The 26,287-nt window shown below is 40.3% G+C and overlaps 1 protein-coding gene across 1 annotated transcript in view; it reads right to left on the bottom strand.

Annotated features, from left to right (window-relative positions):
- KCNU1 (potassium calcium-activated channel subfamily U member 1) overlaps positions 1-14,262 on the bottom strand; it is a 122,535-nt gene extending 108,273 nt beyond the window's left edge. The window contains 2 exon segments of the mRNA XM_053916742.1: positions 11,235-11,354; positions 14,068-14,262. Coding sequence (XP_053772717.1) covers positions 11,235-11,354; positions 14,068-14,262 — 315 coding nt within the window.
- Positions 14,263-26,287: the final 12,025 nt, after the last annotated feature.

The raw sequence follows: 26,287 nt of genomic DNA, 5'->3' as shown, positions 1-26,287 counted from the left end.
TAGTATTAATAATACTATTAATAAAAGTGAATTTTATTTACAATTAAAGGTTTACACTCTTCTAGCTCCGGTATTCCTGGGGCAGGTTACCTCTACTGGGAAAGAGGTCAGTTTCTTCTCTGTTAATCCTTTTTGGGGTTCCTAGTTGCCCAGTGACCAGGCTACCTATGGCCTCTGCAGAATTGCAGGCCATGTGGGGGAGTGAACAGAAAGGCAAGGTCAGAGCTGAAAGTTGGACTGGACCCACCTTAGAGTACGATGTTCCCCGCCGGGGCTGTCTGAGAACCGAAGGTGTTTCAAGTTCACTGTCACGAGTTCTTTCACTGCTCTGTGGCAAACCCAATTCTAGTCGTTCAGCAACTACTTCTGTGGTACCTATCCTGATCCATATACTATCCTGGTGGTTGGGATACACCAGTGAACAACTTATGCAGAGGTCCCTGCCTGTATGGAGCTTAAGTGATATGGTACATTAGTGAATACTACATGTTCGGAAAATAATATGAAGGGGATGAGAAATGCAAGAGGAGGGGGCAGGAGAGTTGCCATCTTGCTGACATCTCATTGCTGTGTGTCCTGTTCGTGGTCCCTGTGAATTGGGTGAACCACTGGAGGCTCCCGGGTCTTTTCTCAGTGCACTTCACAGTCCTATATTCTGCTGGAGTCCTTCCCCTCCAGATGCCTCTTGAGTAGGTAGGAGAAGCTCTCACATGGGACTCACACCTGGCCCCTGGACCACCTCAAGCATTTTTTTGCCCCAACAAACACTAGAAGGACAGACCACCTTCAGTGTGGCACCTCCTCTGGCACAGAGCAGCTAGCCAGACAGCCTCTTCTCACAGGGAGCCAGCTGTCAGTTCACTGTGTCCCCAAAGTTCAACAGATGCAAATTGAAATTTCGGAGTGGTCTCTCATAAGCCTTTTCCTTTAGGTTTCAAATGAGAGGATATAATCCCACACCTCTGCTACAACAGAAGTTGTTTCAAAAATCCTTTTCTATTTGCAGCTTACCCTCATTACATGTGATGGGGTAATATGCTGAGAGCTTCAACTGGTTTTCTTCTAACTGCTTTGTAAGTGGCAGTGTTGCAGCTTACTTAATTCATAGGAGTTACTGGCTTTTATTTTATCATTTACGTTAAGCGTTGAGATGTTGCTAAGCTCAGGGAAAATGTTGGGGGTGGATATGTGCAGATTGTGTATGTGTGTGTGTGTGTGTGTATCAGCATATTGATAATAATACATGGTTTTCATGAAATCTTTTCTCTTTCCTTTACACATGAACATATTTTTTCTCTCTTACTAAATTTTCTAAGTGATTCTTCAAGTATAAATCATACATTGACAGGCTTCCAGAAAGATGGTGGCAGACTAATGTTTACCATCCTCCAAATCATCGAAATCAACAAAAAAGAAGAAAATGTTAGTTTTGTTGACACTGCGAACAGTACGAGCCTTACGTCACAACCCTAGAGAGCATTACCTAGAATTAACATGCAGCGAACAGAAAACGGCACACCAACCCAAAAGGAGGCAGCGGGACCTAAAAGCTGTGAACACTGTTCAGTGAGTCGGGTTGAAATGGGAGACAATTCTGCGACGGCCTCTTGGGTTCAAGGGGCAAAATCTGGAAACCCGGCTGTTTGGCAAGGGTAGAAAGCACTCCACGTGAGGTGTGGATTAAAGATGGAGCCACGAAGCCAGAGGGGCCTAGCGGAGGCACCCTGAAGCCAAGCAGCTGCTGAGGAGGAACCCTGTAGCTAGCAGCAAGACTGTTTTTCTCGGAAGCACCTTGGAAAGCAGTCAGAAAAATAAACTGAGTAATTTGAGACCCCATCCAGAGACAGCCCCTTCTGCAGAGTTGCTGGCCACAGCATTCTCGCCCTGGGTTTGTCCGTGTGGGAAAATGCGCAGTAAATTGAGGCTCTGCCTTCCACAGTGGGGCTCAACTCTCCCTGTTTACTTGATGGACAGTTATGGGCATCTTCAGAATGCAAACAGTGGTCAACATGGTTAACACTGGACACTGTGAATACTTTAAACTTTCACTTATGACTATTAGCAGGCAATAGAAAATTGGCAGTTACATGGGAAGTATAAGAAAACAGGAGGATCAGGCAGTGAAAGGAGATGAAATGAACTCCCATGAAAGAGTTAACATGGACTACGTAATGAAACTTTTAAAAATTACAATGATTGTTCCTAGTGAGGTTCTAAAAGTCTGTTAAGTAGTTAGTATTGGAGGATCTGGAAAGCAAAAAGAGAATATGGGGGTAACACAGATATCACAACTGCAAGAAGCTGCACCCCAACACTGCCTGAGAGATCAAAAAAAGAGGTCAAGATTATCAACATGTAGTATCTTATAAGAGGTATCCTCTGGGAGTTGAGATTCAGACCTAGGAGGATGGGACCAGGCTTGGCTGGCAATTGTACCTCTGAGGAGATGCTGTGAGCCTGGTTCTGGCAGTGTTGAGAAAAAAATAGTTTTTTAAATTGTTTTTAAGTGCTGACTACTACAGGGATAAAATATCACTGAATAGATGCGGCTGAAAACGACAGATGCAAAACATGGTAAGAAGCAGTTCCCTTCCTCTCCACTAGGTTTCTGGTCTCCTCTTGTGCCCCTGTCAGCAGAGCCTAAATATAAGGGAGCTCACACAAGACACATGTGATTGCTGAGTCCTGGCTTCACACCACAGAGCAGAGGAGAGAGGGTGGACTGGGAGCTGGGAGACAAGAGCTTAGTGTCTAGTTGACAGGGGTGTCCAACCCACAGCCCAAAGGCTACATGTGGCCCAGGATGGCTCTGAATAGGGCCCAACACAAAATTATAAATTTACTTAAAACCTTTTTTTTTTTTTGCTCATCAGTTTTTGTTAGTGTTTGTGTATTTAATGTGTGGCCCAAACAACACTACTTCTTCCAGTGTGGCCCAGAGATGCCAAAAGGTTGGACACCCTTGATAGCAGGTCATCTTAAGTGCTAGAAGACACTGAAACATTTACTGAGATTTCAGAAAAAAAGGACTGGAAGCCAAGAATTCGACATCCAACCAAACTGTTGTTCACTTGTGAGAGCAAGATAAAAGCCATGTTTGGATATTCAAGAATTCAGAGATTATACCACCCACATTTTCCCTTACAAATAAATATGGAAAGTACTCAAGAAAAAAATCAGAAAGATAAAAGTGGTGCCTAATGAAAGGTAAAAATAATGCAGTTTTTGACCCTGAAGTAAACATTAAGAAAAAAAATATTAACAGGTATATAATGCTCGAAACAAAATAGTAATCTAGAAATGAATGTCAGATTAGTTCAACTTCTGGAAGGAAAGAAGAGTGGTGTGAAAGATCTCATGCAAGAAGAGAATATGGATATAAAATATGCAGATACATGGAGAAATACAGAATGGAAATTTTGCTCTGAATTTGATTTACCTAATATGCCTATGCTATGTATTAAAAATGGAATCATCCAAGTCAAAGATGCAGGGAAATAAATAAAAGTAATAAAAAGTAACAAATCAGAAATGGAAATATCCACTAATGGTCAATTCTTATGTGCCTTGAATGGTTTACATGTATTATCATATAATTTCCCCTACAATACTTTAAAGGAGGTTATTCACATTATAGGAACAGAACCCAATTTAAGAAAACTTGCTTGCCCAGGATTGCACAGTAGGAAGTGGAGGAGCCGATGTGTGAGTTCACATCTCTCAAAAATTACAGCCACCGTGCAATTTTGCCTCCCCAGTAAGACTCGGAACCCAGACTGGGGTGGAGCTCAGTTGTGTATCCGACACCCATTCTCCCTTTTCTCACTGACAGACATCCCTTTTGGTTTTTTTTCAAGCCACTAATATTAGATATTCTATTATGCAGAAAATTCAATTTCTAAATATTATAAAGACCAATAAAGCAGATCACCATAAGGTGAACTAACAAATAAATGCATTTGTAAGTCATAAAAGAATTAAAATCCAGGTACATGATATTTATGAGACACACTTAGGAGGAAATAAGACTGAAGACTGAAAGAGCTGGGCAAAGACATCCCAGTGAAGTTTGAATAAAATGGAAGCAATGTTATATCCTAATGTTACATTTTAAAATGTTCCAGCAAGAAAAATAAAAGAAACTAAAAAACGCTAAATGTGACAAAAATGGATATGTCACATCGATGAGAAGATGTAATAGGTGTGATAGGTAACTTTAGGCACTAATTGGTGTTACATAAAATTTATCATTCAAAACCTGTTAGAACTTCAAGACATTTGATAAAAGTATAAAATAATCAATGAAAATTTCTGACATTCCCCTTTCAATCGGTCATCGAATAATTAAGGATATAGAAAACATATAACACAATTAACAGTTCTTATATATCAAACTGGAAAATACTACGTATTTTCTTTCTAAAATCCATTAAGTAGTAATAAAAATGATCACGCACCGGGCAGCAAACAATTTCCCCATACATTCTGTAAACGAGAAATCATAAAGGCAGTGATATTCTTGGACCATAAATTTTAACAAAGTAAAAAAGCCAGCCAGCCACTCAATCCCGAAGAAAATAAAAGCAGACCACATTAATCTCAATACACCAAGATCAAACAAGAAATTAAAACTTAAAACAACGTAAAGGCGAATTAGACATTAATAAAAATAAGGGCATTACTAGCCGAAGTCTGTGACAAGTAGCCAAAGAAGTACTCCGAGAAAAAAATTCGTGTGTATAAAACTTAACTGAAGAAGCCAGAAAGGTCAGTCCAGCCCCGACAGCCGCTGTCTGCGAAGACTGCGCACGCGTGCTGAGACCTGGCGCTGGGCGTGCGCAGTGCCATGCGGTGGCATCCTGGCAGAGCCGCGGGGCCGGGGGAGCCACCAGGGTCCTGAATAGGGGGATCCCAGACTGGCAAGAAGTGTCAGCTCTTTGGCAGAGCTGACTCAGACTTCAGGAAGGCTCAGCTCATCAAAGCTGCCCCAGCGATGAAAATATGGGCTCTGCGTTTGGAGACCAGGGTCCTCGCAAGAACAATGTAAGCCACTGCCACGGTGAAAAAAGTAACCTGGGGGTTAAGAAGTTGCTCTTTTAGCACAAGCTTTACCAGGTGGAGCAGCCTGCTTATTGCATGTTAATCCTTCTTTCTTGGGGGGGGGGGCTACAACTCGCTTTCCCTGACCAATCTCCTTGCAAAAGAGAAATATGTCAACTTGGGGATTTCTTCCAGTCAACTCAGGGCCCATCCAGTCAACTCTTCCCCAGACCTGGGGTGGACCTTCGAATGATAGAGAAGAAACATATATTGGTGTCAAAAAAAGACTTATTAGAAAATTCTCTTCCTAAACTGGTGGGGTTGTAAAACTGACTGGATGGGAAAATAAAATAAATGGGAAAAAACTGGGTAGCAAAATTATGATAAAAATATATTAATTATATGTATATGTATATCATGAGACTAATGAAAATTTCCAGCAAGGCTAGATGAGACCCAAAGGGAGGGACAGGGCAGGTCGTGGAGGAGAGAATGGTGTAAATTAGGAGGTGAGAGAGAAAGAGTGTTTTTGTCTAACCGCAGATAGAGTGTTAATCTATGGAGCAGTTAAGGAGCCCTTCAAAGTCGCATTCTTCTCTAGTGGCTGTTTTTCTTTGGAAAACGTCCTGTGGCTTTGACAAACAAAGGTGGTTCTGTTACTTATTGTGCACTCAAGTAAACTTTAAGAATGCAAGAGACTCCCATCTTAGACCGACATTGACTAGAGGGGAGAGGGGAGGGAATTTCAGGCGAAAAGAGTGAAGGGTTTGTAGGAACAATTATAAAGGACACATGGACAATAAGGGGGTGGGGGTGGAAATGAGAGGGAGGTGGGGAAGGCTGGGGGTTGGGGTGGGCTTGGGGGGCAAGGCAGAGAACTGTACTTGAACAATAAAATTAAAGGGGCAAAAAACTCAAAAAAAAAAAAAAGAATGCAAGAGACTCTGTAATGGTAGCCATTCTGAGCAGTATGAAGTGGTGTCTCATTGTGAGACACTTCTCCAAGGAGGACAGACAGAGGGCCCATCGACATAGGAAAAAATGCTCAACATCACTCGCCATCAGAGAGATACAAATCTAAATGCACTTTAAAAATTTATTCTGGATTGAATTATCATTACAGTTGTTAAGATGCATTGATTGAACAACGTAACTATATTACAAATTCTGGTAATCATCAAAAGTAAAATCACATAGGAAATTCATCCAAAATAGATGGCTTTTTAAATTAATGTATGTATTTATGGATATTAATTATTCCTCAAATGAGATAGGGTGCAGCATCTTATATATGAACTCATTTATTCATTGAAATAAACTCTCCGTAGATAGGATTATTTATCCCCATTTTATAAGTTTTTCATTTTATCTCCGTGTTTCAAATTCCTCATTTATCAAAAGGAGGTGTTGATAGTACATCTGTTTTGTAAGATGGTTTGTAAAAGGATGATGGGAGAGGAGGACCGTTGTGAAGTGTCCTCAGGTAGATACATATTAACAAATAGCACTTAAGAAAGTTGGAGAACTGGTGGTATCTGCTGGCCCCTCAGAAGTCTGTTGCAACAACTTTTACCTCCTTCCCGGGGTGTATTTCAGTTCGCAGACACAAGATCAGTGGACTAACTTAATTGAGGTCTAATTTTACTTCCACTGGCTCCATTAACCATTCGCTTTACTATTCTTCACAAAGAACTGCCACAAGGAATAACAAACTTTATCAGAAACTTTATTTTATCATAATTTAAATTTTCTAGATAGAACTTACGATGGGGGAGGGAGAGGAGTTATCTTAAGTTACCTAAACAACTAAAGAAAATATATCTGACAGTGTTGCTAAGAATCTGCAGGTTTGAAGGAAGAAATTCACGGCAGTGGATGGAGAGAAGTGTAAGGAAGAAAGTAATTTCTTACTATGTGCCCTGTGATACTTCTTGAATATTTTACCATGTGCATAAAAAGACAAACAATGAAATCATCTGGAAATAATCAGTGTGACTATTGTATTTTTACCAGTCTTTTCTTTGTTCATATGATAAAGAGCTCTGAACTAAAGCATATATCATACTATATAACAAAATGAGTTCCTGATAGTTGATGGTATATTAAATATGAAATATGAAATAAGAAAGGAAATGGAATAAAACCTAGATGAAGATACAGCATTTCAAGGTGGTAGAAAAGGTTGTTTAATTTTATAACATAAACAAGGGATGTGAACTGTGGAGAAACTGATCATTTCTAGTATGTTTTATGTTTTTCTTTCCGTTACATTACAAAAATGAGCAAAACCCAGCAAAATAATTTTTTATTTAGTCAATTTTCCCAGGATCATTTTTGAAATATTCTTTCTCATTTCCAAAGGAATTGTGATGTTCTCTTTGCTCATTTTAGTTGTTCTGTACACTGAGACTGACAACCTTTGTTCTCGCTAAGGGCTTATTTACATATCTACAGGAAGGATCTTACATTCACAGAAAAGATTGCACTTTTAGGGGAAAGAGTGAAGGCAAATACAAGGACACAAAGTGTTAGATTACCTAAAAAAATAGAAGTCAGAGAAGACAGAAAAACAGAATGTGGACATAAAGTGGTGCTTAGAATGGAACTAAAAATAGATACACGCACTAAACAGGAGCCACAATTTTGGTTCTGAATGGTCTAGCCGGCAGACAAACAAAGCAACAGAGTTAATTGCATAATTAACAACATACCCCACTCCCTCCAAGCGAGCAGATTGTTTAGGACTAGGGCTATATTTAGAATTAGTGAAAAAGCAAATATCCCACAGGTAGTAATAAAAACATACCTTGTGATTACTTTAAAAAAAAAACCCATACAGGTGATTGATACTTTGCCATGTTCTAATCTCTGTAAGGATTTCTAGAAGGTATCCTGCTTTCAAGATAATACCTTTTTTCCCCCTTTGTTTATTGGATTTTCCTCCTTATCCTTAATTTCCATCTTTTTCTTTTTCTCGTTTCATTTTCTTCTTCTCTTGCTGTCCCTCCCCCCTTCCTTTTCTTCTTCTACTGGGCGGTTGGCCATGAATCCTCCCCCAAAGTATTAAGGACATTAGTCTGTTGAGATTTTTAATTTGCCATCTTTGGGGGTTTTGATGTAGGTACTGTGCCTTCACTGAAAAACAAAAGTGGGTGTTTTCTTCCTCTATTTTCTATGTCCTGGCACTATTGAATTATCATTAGAGAAGTCCAGTCATTGAAGCTTTATTCGACTAGGCCTTGAAATCATCTGGGTGTCCCATAGGAGGCAGGTGAGGAGGGGTAATGGTGGTGATGTTAACATGGGTCTTTGAAAACAAACATCTTTATTTCTTCAGATATTTGGTCTGTTTGAGTTTCTTTTATGGTCAGTTTTGGTCATTTATATTGTCCTAAGGAATCATCCAGTTTTCAAATTTAATTGCACAAATATATTTCAAATTTCTTTTTTTAAAATATTTTATTTATTTATTCTTGGATAGATGGGAAAGGAGGGAGAAGAGAGGGAGAGAAACATCAATGTGTGGTTGCCTCTTGTGTGCCCCCCACTGGGGACCTGGCCTGCAACCCAGGCATGTGCCCTGACTGGGAATCGAACCAGTGACCCTTTGGGTCACAGGCCGACACTTAATCCACTGAGCTACACCAGCCAGGGCTCAAATTTCTTTTTATCTGCACTTATTTTCCCATTTTAATGTCCTACTTCATATGTATTTGTGCTTTTTTTCTCCTCTTTGTTTAGACTAGCTATTAGTTTCTCTATTTTGTTGTTTATTTCTTTTTTAATATTTCACATGAATTTTATTTTTTAATCTTATTGTTCAAGTTCTTGTTTATTTCAAATAATCAGCTGTTTTATAATTCATTAATTTCTGACTTTATATTTATTCTTCTTAGATTAATGTGTTCTTTTTCTCTAACTTTTTGAGATTCATGCTTAATTCATTTATTTAAATGTTTTCATTTATCAAAAGGCTTTTATTGTTAAGCATTTAATCCAGGACTGCCCTCAGCTTATACTGTAGGCGTAAGTGATATGTGGTGTTTTCACTATTTTTGTGTTTTATATATACCAAAATTATTATTTTGATTTCCCCAAGTCAAGAATTATTAAAGAGAGAACTTTGTTAAATTTTAGCTATAAGGTCTTTGTTTTTGGTTCTTTTTTTCCTGGGTTTGTTTATTATTTTCCTATTTATTGCACTCGGTTCAGTTAATGTTGTCTGCACTTTATATGTTTTATAGTTGGGATTTTCTGTGGCTTAATGTATGCTGAATTTTTACAAATAGTTCATAGTCACTTGTAAGTTGAATTCGTTTTCAACATATAGAGTGTAACCATTTCAATCAGCTCTCTCATTAAGTTACTCTTGTCTTCTTTACGGTTATTATTTTTTTCTGTCTATTTAGTATGTCCTGATATGAGATAACTGAACTAAAAGTTCTTACTACCTTTGCATTTTAATATTTCTTCTTTATTTCTTGTATTTTTCACTTATTCATTATCTCCAAGTTACATTTTTGGTGTAAAGCTATTTGTGACGTCATCTCTTTGCTGAGGATTATTACATTTATCATTACAATGGCTGTGCATTGCATCATGTCCACCCAAAAATGTATGTTGAAGTCCTACAGGTAAGTACGCCCGAGAGTGATCTTGTTTGATAACATTGATAACAGGGCCTTGCAGATGTGTTCACGTTAAGAAAAGATCATGGGATGGACTCCGATTTAGTGGGACTGGTGTTCTTTTAAAAAGGGGAATTTGGTAGAGGGTGAATTTTCTCTTCTGCCTCACGCCAGTGACCTTTAATACAATACATTATTTCCAATACTATCCTCATACAGTCAAACACAGTTAGAAAATTTCAAGAGATCCTAATCAAGAAATCCATGTTATAATCAGAATCACAAAATTCTTCTCTAATAGATCATTCTGACAGGAACTTTGACAGAAAAACAAAAAGATTAAAATCTTAGAAAGAAAAGAAAGGAGAGGCACATTCCCAGATGATTCAACATTTCTTGCAGATTTTAGTACAGCAGTTTTACTTATGTACTTCCAAATAAGTTTTAAAAATTGATTATTTTGAATTCAATAACATTAATCGGAAAAGAGCGATGTCTTCACCAATTATAAAAAAGCAGAGGAAACGGTAGTTTGCATGTGTCTGTTTCTGTCGTACCACCATCTGAGGGCAGTGTTCCCTCAAATTCCAGATTCTGGTTTTTAATGTTCCAGATCACAGTCTACTGCTGAAACGATGATCAGCGTACTCCTCACTTATGGGGCATCTGGTATTTCCAGACAACAGTACACAAAGATTTCTGGGGCATAATCTCTCCTCTCGAGGAGCTCACGGTGTACTGGGGAGAGAGGCACATGCAGAGATTTTAATAGCGGTGTCCAGTGCGTACCATGGAGCCTGAGAGACTCTTCGCCTGATAGAGAGATGAGGTCAGATTTCTGCAAGGAGATGACATCTGGATTGAGTTTTACTAGGTCCAAGTTTCGCAGATTTAAACACGGAGTGAAATGATAAATACAGGGTCTGGCACAAATTACGCCCCTTCTTATTACATAAAAATCTTTTATTACAAAATCATAAGCACGTAATTCTGTAACATCACAATATCACACTCAAGCACGCCATATGACCTTTTAGGTGAAATGTGCAAATTGCTGTTCATCTCATGGAAGACGGCCACCTACAGTACCAACCACACACAATGGGGTTATTTCTGCCCGACCCTGTATTGTGAAACGGCAGAAAATGACTAGTTTGTTTAAGGAAGAAAAGAGGCTATGGTATTTAAAGGACTGGAATAGAGCTGTACATTTCAGGGCTGATAATCCAGGAAACATCAAAATTTGTTGAACATCTGCTATATGCCAGACATCCATACAAGAAGAACAAAACGTGTACAGCCTTTGCCCTAATACAGCTTTTCTTCTGGAGGATGGGCAGACAATAAGTACAAAATATAATTCCAAGTAATCATATTCCAAAGAAAAAACAAGCAAAACAATGGCTAAAGAGGGTAGACACAGACGGCAGTTGGGAGGAAGTGATATTTTAGATGCGGCCATCAGAGAACATCAGACACTTCCCTGCACGATAAAATTATATGTACCGACCATCATCATCCCATGGCTGAAGTCTCCTAGCTAGGTAACAGCGAAAACGCACTTACCAACACTCGCCCCACGAAGGTCTGTGCCGAGAGTAACATTTCTATACGATCCTGAAATTCTCCATGGAGCTGGAGACTTTTTAAGTGTTTACTGCCGATGATCTTCGACAAGATTAGTTTCTAGAAGCAAGAGAAAGGAACTGAGTGTGAGCTGGGCCTCAGAGAAAGTAATCTGTCGATAGTTTCTCCTGCTGCAGTATCAGTCAGAAATTACCCCACATAGTTAGCCCAAACCCATGGAACCCTATTTCAAGTGGTGAATGTTACTGAGTTTGTATTTGGCTGGTCTTCTGAGCAGCTTTTTAACCCTGGGTTTGACAGGCTTCATCATGCTTTTCTCGCACACTCTTACTCTCAGACCCTTCATTGACGTGGCGCAGGGCTGAGAGCAGCAGGCATAGTGCTGCTGTGGGAACAAGGGCCTTATCCTTTTCCATCAAGACACATGGACAAAGAAAAGAGATTGCAGATGGATTTTTAGGTGACTGCTTAAGTATCTGCTTTTTTGAGAGAAAAAGAAGAAGGAAAGTTTTAGGAATATGATGTTGCTTTTAGTTCCTTATCTAGCACTGTATCCTGATGAAGTTATAATTCATCCTCACATTTGCTAAGTGCCTTTACTTATTATATATGACCTGGGCAATAATCCTATGATGTACACAAATTACGATTAAATATGATTAAATCCATTTGATATTGATAAGGAAGCCGAGGTATGGAGAAATTAAATGACTTGCCCACAGGCAGGCAATTGGGAGAGATGGAGTCTAAATTCACCTCCACATCTGTTGCTGGTCTGGAACTACCACCGAGAAAAGCACAAGCAAATTAGGACTGACCACATGCTGCCTGTACCCTCTGACTTTTAGAGAAGTTCATGTTAGGTCGGGCCAGGGTTTTGAAATGGCTTAATTTTTCTACTCATATTTTCTGAGTGGTAGGAAGAGAATTCTTAATAAATAACTATTGGGTAGAGTTCATATCTTGATCAGTGATTTGCCCTTCCTTACCTATAACTCATCAAGTGCATTCCTGTGGTGTTTAGAATTGATTTTTAAAAAATATTCAATATGACATTAATATAGAACACTCATTTGAATTGCATTATAAAATTGGAGGTGCCTTCAGTGGAAAACAAATTGGCCCTAAGATATAATAAAATTATACTTACTAATGTAGTAAACCTTTTTAAATGGACATTTAAGGAGAAAAATTATGACTCTCCAAATAATTTTTACAAGACAGTACCCAGATTTGTGACATTTTTTACATTAGGCCAACTTTCCCAAAAGCTTAGAGAAAAAATACAGCATTCTCAATTTGTATTAGTATAACAAGTCATTGAGAAGTCACTCAACTTTTATCGAAGTCCTCAAGCTTCAAGAGCAGAATAATACAGTATTCTAGTTTCTTGGACCTCATTTCTTAACATTTTGTAACACTTGCTTCCTAATTAAAAGGTGGAACTCTGAACTGAAGGGTAGACAGGAGTTACATCCAAAGAAATGAAAAATATAGCAAATATTTATGGACAAATGGGTTCTCACATTTTGGCAACTACATGCAAATGAATGTAATGGAGAAGAAGATATATAGTTCCTGGAACAGAAGTCTAAGAGGATTAAATAATTCCGCTCATTGAATTGTGCGGAATTGAAAATAGGAAAGAAGGCTAACTCACCACCCCATGTGCACACTCTGTCAGTGCCCCAGAATTCTTTCCCCAGTTTTTATGTCGTTACTTAAAGCCTCTGATCTAGAAGTAATTAGTAATAGAGTGAACTTACTTTGCGACAAAATCTGTGAACGTCAATATTGGGTACTTCTCAAATGCAGAAACCTGAGTTCCGTATTATGAGATGGCCAATGAACTTAAAAAGTTACCAAGCTATTAAAATTCTGTTGTTTTTTGTCAATGTTTAGCATGAAGAGAAATGTTTTAAGCAACCCTGTAATATTAATTATATTGTCCAGATGAAATGTGTTCTGTTGGGGAAATTACTAAAATCAGAGAAAGTTTAGGAAACAAAATCTAGAAACAGTCCACACAGGGCATAATAAAGCTCTTTGCCCTGGACCACTAGTGGTAGAATAGCAGTTATGTAGCATTTGAGAGTTTTAGTTCAAGCTCTTACGTAACGTCTTATCTGGGTAATATAGCATGGTTTTCGTCATCATCATCTGCCAGGTGTCAGTCAATACCACCCGTCCTTGCTCAACTTGTCTTGGTATGAAAAGGTCTCTGCATTTGAGGCAGGATGTTATGTGTGTGTATGTGCGGGCATCCATGTGCTAGGTATGTGTAACTCAGTGTGTTGTGTTAACATGGTCTACGGAAGGCAGTGTACATGTGTAAATGCATACGTGTCATGACTGATGGATTTATGAAAGTGAGGGCGATTTTGGTGCTCCTTTTTGCCTCCCTCACAGGACCTAGCACAGTTGTCATTTTAAAATTCAAAAGAGAGGCATAAACATAATGTTTGTGGGTGGGTTTTTTTTGTTTTGTTGCTGTTGTTTTGTTTTGTTTTGTTTTTTAGAAAAGCGATCTCTTTCCAGAGCTAACATTCATCAGCAGCCATACAAGATATTTCTTCCCCAAGTCATAGGAGAGGAGGCCTGGCCCTGTACCTGTGGCCTTTGAAGCAGTGGCCTGGGGTCTGATTTTCAGCCTCAAGCAGATCAGCCCCTTTCTAAGGCAGAGCAGAGCTGCCTCTGTTAGCCTGTAAAAACCGAGTGAAGCCTTAATCATTTTCCAAACACAAACACATGATTTCTAAATCAAACCTGTCTCTGATCTTCATACAGTGGGATCCCAGATAAGGAAACTGACCAAGAGAATTCCTGTTCCCTTGATGTTGTGCAGTTTCTTTATGGCCCTCCAGATTTGCCTGAAAAGGAACAAGATGAGAAGTCCACTTAAGAAAGTCCCTAAGGAGGAAAGAATAAACGCAGCTTGGATCTCAGTTGTGCAGGATATTTTCCCCAGTTCTTGCCCATTAGCATTTTGTAGCTTGGTTTGAAACATCAGGACACTGAGTATCAGAATTCTATGATGTCATGAATCACGTGGCAATGATTCTAGGAGTTAGAGTTCAGTGCATACAGCGTCTTAACACTGGGTGCAATGCGATGAGAGTTCTAAGAACGTGGGTGGGCTAAGCACGCAGGGCTGACTCACAGGATGCCATGAATGAACAGAGGGAGAAAGCTGGGGTCCACAACAGGGGCCTTCAGATGCTGTGGATTCTAGATCTCATTCTGTCTCTTTCTCCTTGACCTTCAGGAATCTCCATCCTTTGCGGCCATGGTCGACAGCCTCTCTGTTTGGTTTGTGCAGGCCAACGATGTCAGAACGACTCTTTTTGAATGAAATGACATTCAGCCACCTGTGTGTCAGTGAGTGAGTCGGTTCTTCACCTGAGCAAATACCACACGCTCAGTAATCTTCGAAGGATGGATGAGAGAAGAACTTCAAGATTTTAGTGTATCTTTTCAATAAGAAAAGTATGGGAGAGAGTACCGGTATCACAGAAGGCAATTTTGCCAGGGTGAACACTGGGCAATTGTTGTTTGAACCTGTGCCTCTGTTCCTTTTACTTCTTCTTTATGGGACCTTACCCTTTGTTGTGTTTATCTCTGCCCTGTCAGCAAGCCCTTTGGTTCGGCAGAGGTAAAGTTCAGAATGAGAGCAATTTCTTCTCTTTTCTCTGATGTTTTCAAAGGTGTAAGAAATGTCCTGCCTTTCTGCGTGTACAAGCGGCAGGAAAAATGTCAGAGCCTAACGGGGGGTCTGGTTCTTCCCAGTTGCTGTGAAGTGACCTGACACGAGGTGATGAGACCCGAGAGAAACTTTGTTGTCCTTTGCAGTCCGCCATGCCTCTGCTTTGGGTGGCAGACTAGTTCGAGAAGATAAATACATTTCCTAGGACTGCTGCCATTGTTACAGTTCCTTCCTTTAAGCTCACCGATAATCTCCACTAAGTCCTGTCACCAAGCTAGCTAACTAGCACAGGGCGGCGTGACAAAGAAGTCCGGTCTGTGCAGGAGGTTGGAGCCCTGGGTTCCAGCCCCAGTCCTTGTAGTGAGTTACTATGCGATGTCTAACAGGTCGCTTTCCTTCTCATAGTCTAACTTTGTGTTGACAAGAACACCTACTTAATAGAATTATTGTGGGGATTCAATAAGGTTTTATATTGAAAGACAGAAGACCCCATACAAGAAGAGTTATTTCAGTTCCTTTGGAATGGCATTGATTATAAAGAAAGGAGGAGGAAGGGAAGAAGGAGGAAGGAAAGAAAAAATGAAGGAAGGGAGGGAAGGAAGAATTATTTGTATATATTACACACAGATACACACACACACACCTATAGCTATTTGGAAAATTAGATCACAGTTTCCAGGTCAAAGTTCATTCATGTCATTTACTTAGACTGATTTCACTGAAGTAACGATGGAGCTATCATCATCAAAGAAATTTTCCAATTTTCCTAACTTGCTCTTTAATATTGTCGTAGTATTACCAGTTCTTTCCAAGATGCTGTGTAGGCATCTTTTCCCTTTTCCCAGAAGTAAACCTGTGAGAACAAAAAGGATTTCATTTAAACAGACAGGTAGTTCATCCCCCTAATATCCTGTTATTGTTATATAATTATCAGCATCTGTGGATAAGTGAAAACATGTGTGAGTGGTTTCAGTCAGTGTCTCCGGATTCATCTTGAACCTGGGGTGTTCTGCCCGGGCTTTTGTCGCCGGGGACAGTGTGTGATAGAGAAAAGCTGCCATTTGCAACTTGGTGGCCATTCAGCGCTCACAACACAGGGAGCAGACAACTCTGAAGCAACGTCGCCCTTCACAATAACTAAGAAAGTGCTCTCCCTGTGCTCGAGAGTTTGAAGAAACACAAACTAGTATCTACTTTGTTGGCTACCAGCAGAATCTTTGTCAAAGGTGTGCGTGTGTATGTGTGAACACATGGTGTGTGTGTGTGTATTTTGAGTAGCTACTGTGTGCCAGGCTCTGGAAGCACAATGTCAACAAAGCAAACGTAGTTAACACCTGCCAGGCCATACAGGTAGCTGAGGACATTTACAATTAGAAACCAGGGGAAGTGTTTGGGGGGGAAATGTGTAGTGGAAGGAGGAACCTGATTCAAGTGAAGAGTGCAGAGACTACGCCATGTGTGAAGCTGAGGTCTGGAGCAGGAGAAGCCACCTAGGCCAGGACCCCTGGTGGGCTGGGGAAACCGGGCACACGTATTGTTAGACTGTGGGACTACCGTGGGCAGGGTAGAAGGGAGATGGCTCTCTAATCGGTGGCCGGTAGAAAGCCACGATGCAAGAGATGCCATTCATGCATGGGGGGAACCAGATCATCCAAGGCCTTGTGTTCCAGTTTAAGTTAAACAATACAAACACACACTTTATGGTAAGAGGAAACACCGGGAGGACTTGAAAGAAGGGAGTTGAATGATTGAGTGCCGGTTGTGAAAGGGTCGCCCTGGCTTCCAGTCGGAGAAGACACTGCGCCAGAGTGGGAGGAGGCTAGTGCAGTGAGTGTGCTGGTGGGTGGGATGTGCGGGCAGCCGCCAGCAAAGGCCGGGGCGTGAGGGCCTCACACGGGCGTGTAGATGTGAGCGTGAGGGTGTGTCATAGCCAGCCCTGCACTTCTGGCCGGAACTTCTGGGTCGTGGTTGGGGCCCTTTTAAAAACTAGATCTAAGAAATGAACAACACTATGCTACTGAAGATTTCCTTTTTTTTCGGATGAATTTTTTTAACATGTCAGTGATTTGATTAATAATTAGCTTCGCTTTGTACACATCTCCATAATTTACTTCTGGGCACTCAAATATTCTGGAAGAATTATACTTTATAATGAGATTGAACATATGTTTCATTTGAAAAATTTACTTTCTTCAAGAAATGTGCCATGCTTGAAAAAGGATAGAACTTCATTTTTTAAGTGTACATAACAGCAGTCACGGATGTGTGTTTAATGCTTCCGAAAGTAGTAAATCACATTGTAATGGTATCTTGTAAGGGCCTGTATCCAGCTGTCACACTTAATGGTATAGCCCCACCTTCTTCTATTTCTGTAAGCAGACGTTTCTTTCTTACCCCCCAAAAAATATCCACACCACCGGTCACACCCACTGCTGAGGACGTCCTGGGCCTCGGTTTGCACAGCTCGTCAGTGACAGAACCAGCTCTAAAGTGAGGAATGAAGATGGTTTTGCCCAGTGAACACTCACATCAGAGCGAAAGCGCGCCACGGTAAGCTGTTTCTTGGGTAAACATCTTCTTACTAGTCTATTGTGTCTGTCACTTTGGGAATGCCACTTAAAGATTATTGCCTCTGTTTCTCAAGGTGTTTACATGAAGCTGTTTCAGTCACTGAGTCTTTACCTTTCCTCTTCTTGATGTTTCATTTTTGGTTCAGCTCCTCGAGTTTCATGGAATAGGGCAGATTGTATTATTAACCACTTTTAGAGGAAGCTTACTTTTGAAAGAAAGAATATGATTTAGTCCATATTCTATTTAGATCCATGATCTACTGAAATTCACCCTTTAAAAAAAGCACTGCACGTTTTTCTTCACTGTGTTTTTTCAAAATGGATAAACCACAGCAAGATGTTCCACGGTGGTGGTAAGCCCTTTAATCCAATAGAACGTCTATACTATTTTGGTGGTTTTATTTTCAGAAACTGCCAATTCTGGGAGACTAATATTAAAAACAATGTAATTGTATTTAAAATCCATACAAGTTTGGGCTTTGTTTTTATCTTTTCTTCAAATTTGTTGGTTTACTTCTGAAATACAAGTCTTTGGATGGGCTTCTTACACTCCCCAATCTTAATTTTCTCATCAGTAATACGAGGAGGCTGGGCTGGTATTTGGGATCCCTACCGGCTTTCGCATACTCTGAATCTTCGCTTGTATAGTCCCAGATTATGTTTCTAACAAGATTATCATTTTTTAATATTTTAGTATCCGATATTTCCTAGATGGATTCTTTTTGGGGAAAAAAAAATGAACAAAAAGGAGGAAGCTTCGATTCTGTGTGGCTTTCTTTTTTTTTTTTTTGAAGGAGTATCATCTTGATAAATTAACCTGAATTTCACCTCAGATCTCGTGGAGTTACTTTTCTTCAGCAGGAATATGCTTAACTTGGCCACAGTCTCTGATCCCATCTTGGAATCCAGAGTTTGTTTACTTTGTGATCTCATTACAAAATGCTAACCAGTTTGCCAGAGAGATTATCCCTTCCCCTCTCTCTGTTCAGTCTCCCGTTCCTGTTTCTCCCTCGTGTGCTTTCTGTAGCAACGCAGAGTTACAGTTCATTTTGGGTATTGGCACGCTGCGTATGTGTGTCCGTCCACAGGTATACCAAATACATGAGGATTTTCCTCTGGCGAATTGCTACGTGCAAAGTGAAGAATTTTATAAGCTTCTTTAATTTTCTGATTTGTAATTCTTAATTATTGCACTGTTTGGAGGGTGGTCTTCATAAATTTTGGTACAACAAAAAATGCTATGTGAAACTTCTCCATTTGGCCAGTAGATGGAAGTATTTCATAGGTAATTAACAAGCCGCAAGATTTTGTTTGACTTGGTTTCATTTTTGTTTTTCTGAGAAGATGGAGGACCCCTCTGGAAAAGAAGTAGAAAGGAGAAATAAAAAACAGAAACTAAGCAAGGAAGAGAGGGACACCCGATTCTACAAAATACAGGGCTTCCAAACTCAGGCTCATGAAAGACCCATTTTGTACTCAGCTTCTGTTTATCCTCTGTGACTGCCCCTTTTGAAAGAACAGAAGGATAAATTAAACTGTCGATAACTCTGGAGTTTTTTTTTTTCCATTACCTCTGTGAGTCTTTGAGAGCCCTGAGAATCTTCCCATGAAAAAGGAATAATGCAGTCAGCCTCTTCAGCAGTCAGGCGGGCTGAACATCGGAATGCGGAGTGCCCAGCAGCCAAAGTGGCGTGTTGGCTGCTCCAGCCATTGACTCTGCCCAGAGGTCGTCATGCCATCCCTTTGCCCTTCCTCTCTACTGCTCCTGTTTGGATTTTCTGGTCTACTATCCAGTCACCAAGCGTTTTCCAAGCAGCTGGTTATATTATTCATCCAGATGCAGGGTGTGTGTGTGTGTGTGTGTGTGTGTATTCCCAAAATCGCAATTTCAATGTACTCTGTGTGTGTGTTTGAGTCTCTGGGTGTCACATCCACCTGGAAGATTACGTGGAAAAACTGATTTTTCACCAACAGCATAGGAGATGAAAGACATCTGTCCTGTATCAGCTCCTCCTGGATTGGTGTGTTCACCCAGACACTCTTGAAATGCCCCGTCTCCTTGCAAGCTTTGGGGATGAGAAGACTGGCCTTTAGCTCTGTCTTTGGTTTGGGAATAGCCCAGCAGTTTTTTAATTTTTTCAGGAGAAAAACACTTGCTCTACAGATATCAGATAACTTTATAAAAACCAAATATGTTTTAATCTACATATTTTTTAAAAATCCAAACAAAGACATAAAGTGCTAGCATGGGGCAAATAATGTGCTTTGAAATGGGTTAACATCTTCTAAGACACCTTGCTTCTTCACCTGCTTTATTATTTCTTCCATCAAAGGGTAATGTTGCCCATTTTATTAGCATTTCTGACATTGTTCATCAGCATTGTTATTTCAATTGTATTTCTCTAAAAGCTGCCTCTGTAATCAATGCCCTTGATACAGAGTTTGAATGTAACTGTTGTATTAATACATTTATTTTCTTTTGGGGGGATATCCTTGAAATAAGGACCTATTGGAAGGTAATAGGCAAGAACTATGTGCATTTAGGTGTGAGAATTATTGAACATTAAATCTCTTTATCCCTAACTCCTCCTTATTTCTTTTAAAAACAAATCCAGACCAACGCACAGGAATGTATTCTTCAGTTTGGGAATGCACAGCTACCTCAGCTCCTCCCAATGCATAGTGTTTTGGAGAAAAAAAGGCCAACTGATGATGGTGAGTAGTTATCAAGGTATTTGGTGAAGTCTTTGAGCTTCCTGAGTACTTTAAAGTGTCTTTTTATCTCACTTCTAACAATCATTAAACTGATGGTGGGAAGGAAAAGGTACGATAGCAGAGAATCAAATATTCTCTAGCCAGGAGAGATACTGAAAGGAGACAGTGTAGCATTTTGTTGGCAAGATTTTATTTGTTAGTTGAGAAAATCAAACTCCATGGAATGGCCAACACTGAGCTTGTAAGCCTCTTCTCCTCATTTACACTATTTCTTTTTTTTAATTTTGTTTTTTATTTGTTGATTTTAGAGAGAGAGGGACAGAGAAAGAGAAACATTTCTTTGTTGTTCCATTTATTTATGCACTCATTGATTGTTTCTTATATGTGCCTGGGTTGGGGATTGAACCTGCAACCTTGGCATATCAGGACCAACGGAGCTGGCCGTCCAGGGCCTCACTGACACTATTCCTGATCAGTAATGTCAAGGGGCAGGTTCCCAACCAGCAAGTGTCATTGCAGTTACTCAGCAAAGCAAAGATTGCCCTTTGGAAATCTTGCCACAAGGGGGAGACCTTGACTAACTTTTGCCCTAAAAGCCTTTTTTTTTTTTTTTTTTTTTTTTTTTTTTGAACGGGGAGTACATTCCAAATAAACACTTCCAAAAAAAAATCATACCTTTGTGTGTCCTGCTCAGAGTAGGGGGAAAGAAATGGAATCTCAACTAACAGTGAGATACATTGGCCGTCCCTTTGTCTGCCAGTGCCTTGGGTCACCTCAGTGAAGTTAGAAGGACAGATGTTTGGGTCTGCACACACGAATCTCTCTAGTTAGACAGTCACAGGATACCTTTCCTCCCTGGATTTTCATACGTCGGAGAACCAGAACACGTTTGTGAAGTTAACCCTTGCCCAGAAGCATTATTGTTGGATTAGTGAATTTAATGAGAGAACCAAAAAGACAAATTATTTTATTGCATCTCTACTCAAAATGTCTTCTTTAGTGTGGGGTCTTCTTGGGGCAAAGACCACCTTACAAGAGTGATCTCAATCATTGGCAATCAAGATCCACCACACAAATGAGGAAATAGGCAGGAGAATCTTTAAAATCCCTCCCCAGTAAATGTGACGATGCCAAAGAAAGCACAGAAAGCCAGGAGAAATTCAACAGTTCCCTCCAGAACGACAATGATGCGGTGAGAAAGATGGCCCAGGACTCTTCCAAGGCTTTTTGAGTACGCCCAATCTCCTCACCAGCTGGAAAATAAGCTTATGGGGCTCCTTTTAATTCCTAGACTCTTCCTTCTAAACCCATCACACACGCTGTCATTCCCCCTCACCCTACCTGCCCCATGTGCTTCTCCGTGCTGGAGTGAGTAGAGATGTTCAGAGTCTAGAACCCCTGCCTGGCCAAGCAACCCCCAGAGGACCACATCGTTAACCTTCTGCTGGGTGTGGGTTAGGGACCAATCAGCTCTGCTTCCATTTGCTGAGGGTTCCTAGTTTGGCAAACCTGCATTTCTGTGAAATAAGCTATCTGTCCCTTGCACTGATAGAAATCACCTGCTCCTGGAATAATCATCAGGCAAATGACAGTACACAACAGCTGGACTTCTCAACGTCAGTCCTGCCTGGCTGGATCAAGTAGATGGAATGAGGTCAACCCACTCACATTGTTTAGAAACTCATTATTTACAGGGGAGTCCGGGCCTCTGTAGACGGTGGCTCCTCCCCTAGAGAGTCCAGACATCCTTTGTGGCCAAGAGAAAGCGCCCTGGGCGCTTTGTGGCCAGGAGACAGTGCCCTCAGCTGCCAAATGATGGCTCTGAGCCTTGGCTTTTACTTACCAGATTTGAAAACAACGAAAACCCAGCAGTCTCCTGAGGGATAAAACACCTACTTTGTCTGCCTCATAGATTGCATGAGGTTCTCGTGGGGCACTGTGAGGACAGCACTTTATAAATGTAAGGTATGTTACGCCCTCAGTGGGATAGCATTTTGGATACTCAATAGCTGTCATTTACTGAGCATAGAGTTCCCTATTAAGCACTTTATGCAAATTGTCTCACTAAATCATCACAACTGCATGAGACATAAATTTCCCTACTTTAGAGATGAAAAGTTTGAGGTCTAGAGAAATTCAGCAGTCTGTCCTAGGTCCCTGAGTTAAGAAGTGATTATTTTAATTCAAAGCCCAGTCTACAGTCTTGTTCAACTCCAGACTCAGTGTTTTCACTGGTGGGGTTCAGGACATGTTACCCCAAAGTAGGGTACATTGGCAATAAATATCTGAAGGAATTTTTTAAATGACAGAAACAAGAAGGTCACCTTGACCTTCTGCTTTTCTCTCTTGCCTTTCCCTGAAATAGGTTATAAAACTGCCATGTAAAAGGTACCCTCCCTCCTCTGGGTGGAAAGGAGCATTCTTACTACCAGAGGCATGCAGGGAGTGTAGGGCCACAGAGGCTGTATAAAAATATTTGCTAAGCTAACCTTTATTTTCTAGTTAGCCCTCTACCATTAGCTACCCCTACTCCAAACCCCTTTGTCTTGTCAATTCTCCACAAATGTATTGTTTCTTTGTCTGAAAGGTATAAAATTTGCCTTCTCTGATCACTTTTTCAGGTCTTCATTCTTTTGCAGAGGCTCCTATGAACATGTAAAAATTCAGTCAAATTTGTATTCTTTTTTCGCGTTCATTTCGCTTTGTCAGTTTAATTTGCAGACCCAGGCAGGGACCTAAGAGTGTCGAGGGAAACTTTTTCCTTCTCATGCCGTTAACCAACATCGCTGTAGGGATGGGTCTGTTGCAAGCCGCTGCCTTTATCTTGGGCAGTGAAACCTTCAGCTTCTCAGGCTGCCCCCCTGCTGAGAGGATAAGTCTCCTTTCTCCTTTCAGGCCACATGATTCCTTACAAGGGGGCACTGATGCTAATGAAGGATCTCTAGTGGCCTTCCGTGACCATCCTGATTGCCTTCTCCACTCTGTTTGGAAGTCCCATTATTTAATGGGATCTCTGCAGTCTAAGGAGAAAAGAAAAGGGTGGGGGATAGACAGAAGGGAAGGCAGAGCACACTGAAGGGATGAGGCCAGTCACCACACCTGATTAGTAGCATTCTGTAGCCTGCCCGAATGGGACTCTTCTCTAAGAAGTCAGACTCGTGGTACTTTGAAGACACTGAGGTCCAGTAGGAGATGGGAAAGAGGGTACCCTGGGCGGTGGGCCCAGGCCACCTAGAAGTACTTCACCTTGAGGTCTCAATTTTGGAGACTGTGTTCAGAACAGGGAAATAGCCCCATAGCTCCCCAATGCACTGGAAAGGCGGTGGTGGTGGTGGGGGCGGACTAACCTATAATACATCCTTTGTCATTGATACTTGCTCTCTGTAGCTGGAATTTGGTTAATCCTTCCATATATGTATTTTTTTAAGGTGCAAGTTTTTGGTTAGCATACAAGTGGCAGGCAGTAGGGGTTAAGTTCTTGAATGGTGATTTCATTTTGATAAATTAAGTGTCGGGCAGCTGAGATTTGGAAGGTTTTCTTTTGTCTCCTCCGCAGCATCTCGGAGACTGTCTTCACATTTGAGATGAAGAGTTTAGTGGAGGACGGAGTTGTGCAGGGAAGGCAAACGCACACACAGCAGTGAGAAACTGTGCAGAGGCACTTAGCACTCAATTATACCCTGGGGGGTGCAGCCCTGAGGGGGTTACGAGGTCAGATAATACTGACTATTCTTAAGGAGACACTAAGAAAGATCAGGTAGAATTTAGAGGATGAAGGAAACACAAAATCATTACAGAGAAAAATATGTCATGAAATGAAAGAATGAACATGTGTGCAAAGGGGAGAGAAAACAGAAATATTCTCTTTGGGATCCAGCTATTTTATGACATCTCCTTCATAATAGTCTTGGACACTGGATGTTATGATTCCCAGTTTGCTCAGAGATGTGAGTTAACCTATCTAAGATCATTGACCTAATCAGAAATAGAAGCCCAAATCCTTTGATCCCACAGTATGTATTCTTTCCTTTTAACCATGTCTCTTCTCAATTCCAGAGCTTGGTTCTATAAAGGAGAAATGAGATTTACAGGTAAATGTCTAAAAATGTAAAGAAAGGCAGAGAGTCAGAGAGACAGACAGAGAGAGAGAAGAAAAGAGAGAAAAAGAAATTAAAGCCAGAAGAATATGCAGTTGCTATTTATCTGATCTGGCAAGGGAAAAGATTTTCTAAGCAAAATGAGAAAGGAAAAAAAAATCACAAAAGGAAAATGAATTTCTTTGATAATATGGAAATTAATTTTTATAGCTATAGACATCATAAAATTAAAACCAAACAATATTTTTGGTATAATTAATTGGCCCAAATTTTGATCCTTCTTATTAATAACTTATTAAATTTATACAAAACACTAAACATTACTGGAAAAATGAAAAGGAACATGAATATTCAGTGATGAAGATAAAAACAAGTAATTGAAAACAACCTGAAAATTCCAGCAGAAGGAAGTTTTCTTTTCATAAGGGTAAGTCAGACATTTTGCCTGAAATGCCGCTGTTGAAAATGCAAATGTTGCAAAGGCATCAAAATATTTATTTCCTTTGACTCTATAATTTATTTTAAGTTATCTGTCTTTACTAAGCGATCAGAACTTTAAAAAAAGCACTTCAAAAAGAGAACTTATTTTTTTTAATGAAAAAAATAATAGACAGTACCTAAGGACTAAATGGAAAAAGAAAAAAAATAAAGACATCCATGGTAGAATATTATCCTCCCACTCATTGTATGGAAAATTATCATAACAACTTATTTTTAAGAAAGGCAGTGATATTCAATATATACTATTATCCCAATAATATTTACATATTTACACTTAGGTTAAAAAAAGATATGAAGGAAATGTAGTGTAGGGATACCTGTTATTTTTTAGTGGTGAGATTATAAGAATTTTTTATTATATATTTTTCATGGCCTCTATAATGAATATGTACTGCTTTGTTGTAAATGTTTTAAACAAAATAACCAACTAGCCTGCAGTTGTCCTTCATTCAGCCACTCACGGAACAGGCTCTGAGAAGCCACAGTGCTAAGGAGGCACTTGCCCACAACGGTTCCAGTGCTTTCAAGAAAACGATCCCCTGAACTTGTCTAAAATTGCAAAGGAAAACAAGTTCTCCGAAGAAAGTAAACACACTTCTCTGAGAATTCAAAACAAAGTGAGCTGACGCTGCCCACTTGGGAGGCTTGGTTCTCAACTCTGAATATTGGAATATTAGAATCATGAGGGACGCTTTCAAAAATCCTTAACAAATCCCACCCCCACCCCCCAACACCACCAGCAACCTCATCTCCTCTGGCCCACGTGCCTCCCTCCAGGTGAGACAAACTTCAGCCCCCTGGTTCTGAGCCCATTGGCAGGTGCGCAGGGCCCGACCACATAAGGCTCTGTGGGCCATGGGATTTATATCCTGTGTGTGTGGTTACTATCCTGACAGCACTGAAAAGCCTTAGGAGCACTTGGAGCAGAGAGACCTGACGCCAGATACGTTGCGCAAACTCTCTCTCTAATGGGGAGAAGAGATTGGTGGAGAACAAGAGTAGAAAATGATTGTTAAAGTTCGAGTCAGGGAATATGGCAGTGTGATACTGGATGATGATGGGAGGAACAATAAAGAGTGGATGAATGTGAGAGATCTTTGGAGGTACAATTGTGAGGACTCAGTCCTGATTGTCCATGGGAACAGTGATAAAGCACCCTAGTATTTACCATGCAAATCTAATTGAAATTTATTTACTAGACTCAAAAAGTTGTTAACACCTGCTGAGATTTATTGTAATCATTGAAAAACAATCCTTAAAATCTTCCTTTAGCCAAAGCAAATTTATGCCAGAAAACTATTCAAGAGGAAGTTCAAGTCAAAATAATTGACTTGTTCAAAGTCCCGAACACACATGTAACAATGAACACCCAACAGGTCCTGCCTCCATGTCCCCAGTTAGAGGTCTGAGTTTCCCGGCTCTTTGGAGCACCGGTTAAGTCCTTCC

Source organism: Desmodus rotundus, chromosome 13 (genome assembly GCF_022682495.2).
Source record: "Desmodus rotundus isolate HL8 chromosome 13, HLdesRot8A.1, whole genome shotgun sequence".
NCBI classification, from domain to species: domain Eukaryota; kingdom Metazoa; phylum Chordata; class Mammalia; order Chiroptera; family Phyllostomidae; genus Desmodus; species Desmodus rotundus.
Note: the sequence above shows the minus strand (reverse complement) of the source record. Positions and strands in the feature narration are given on the sequence as shown.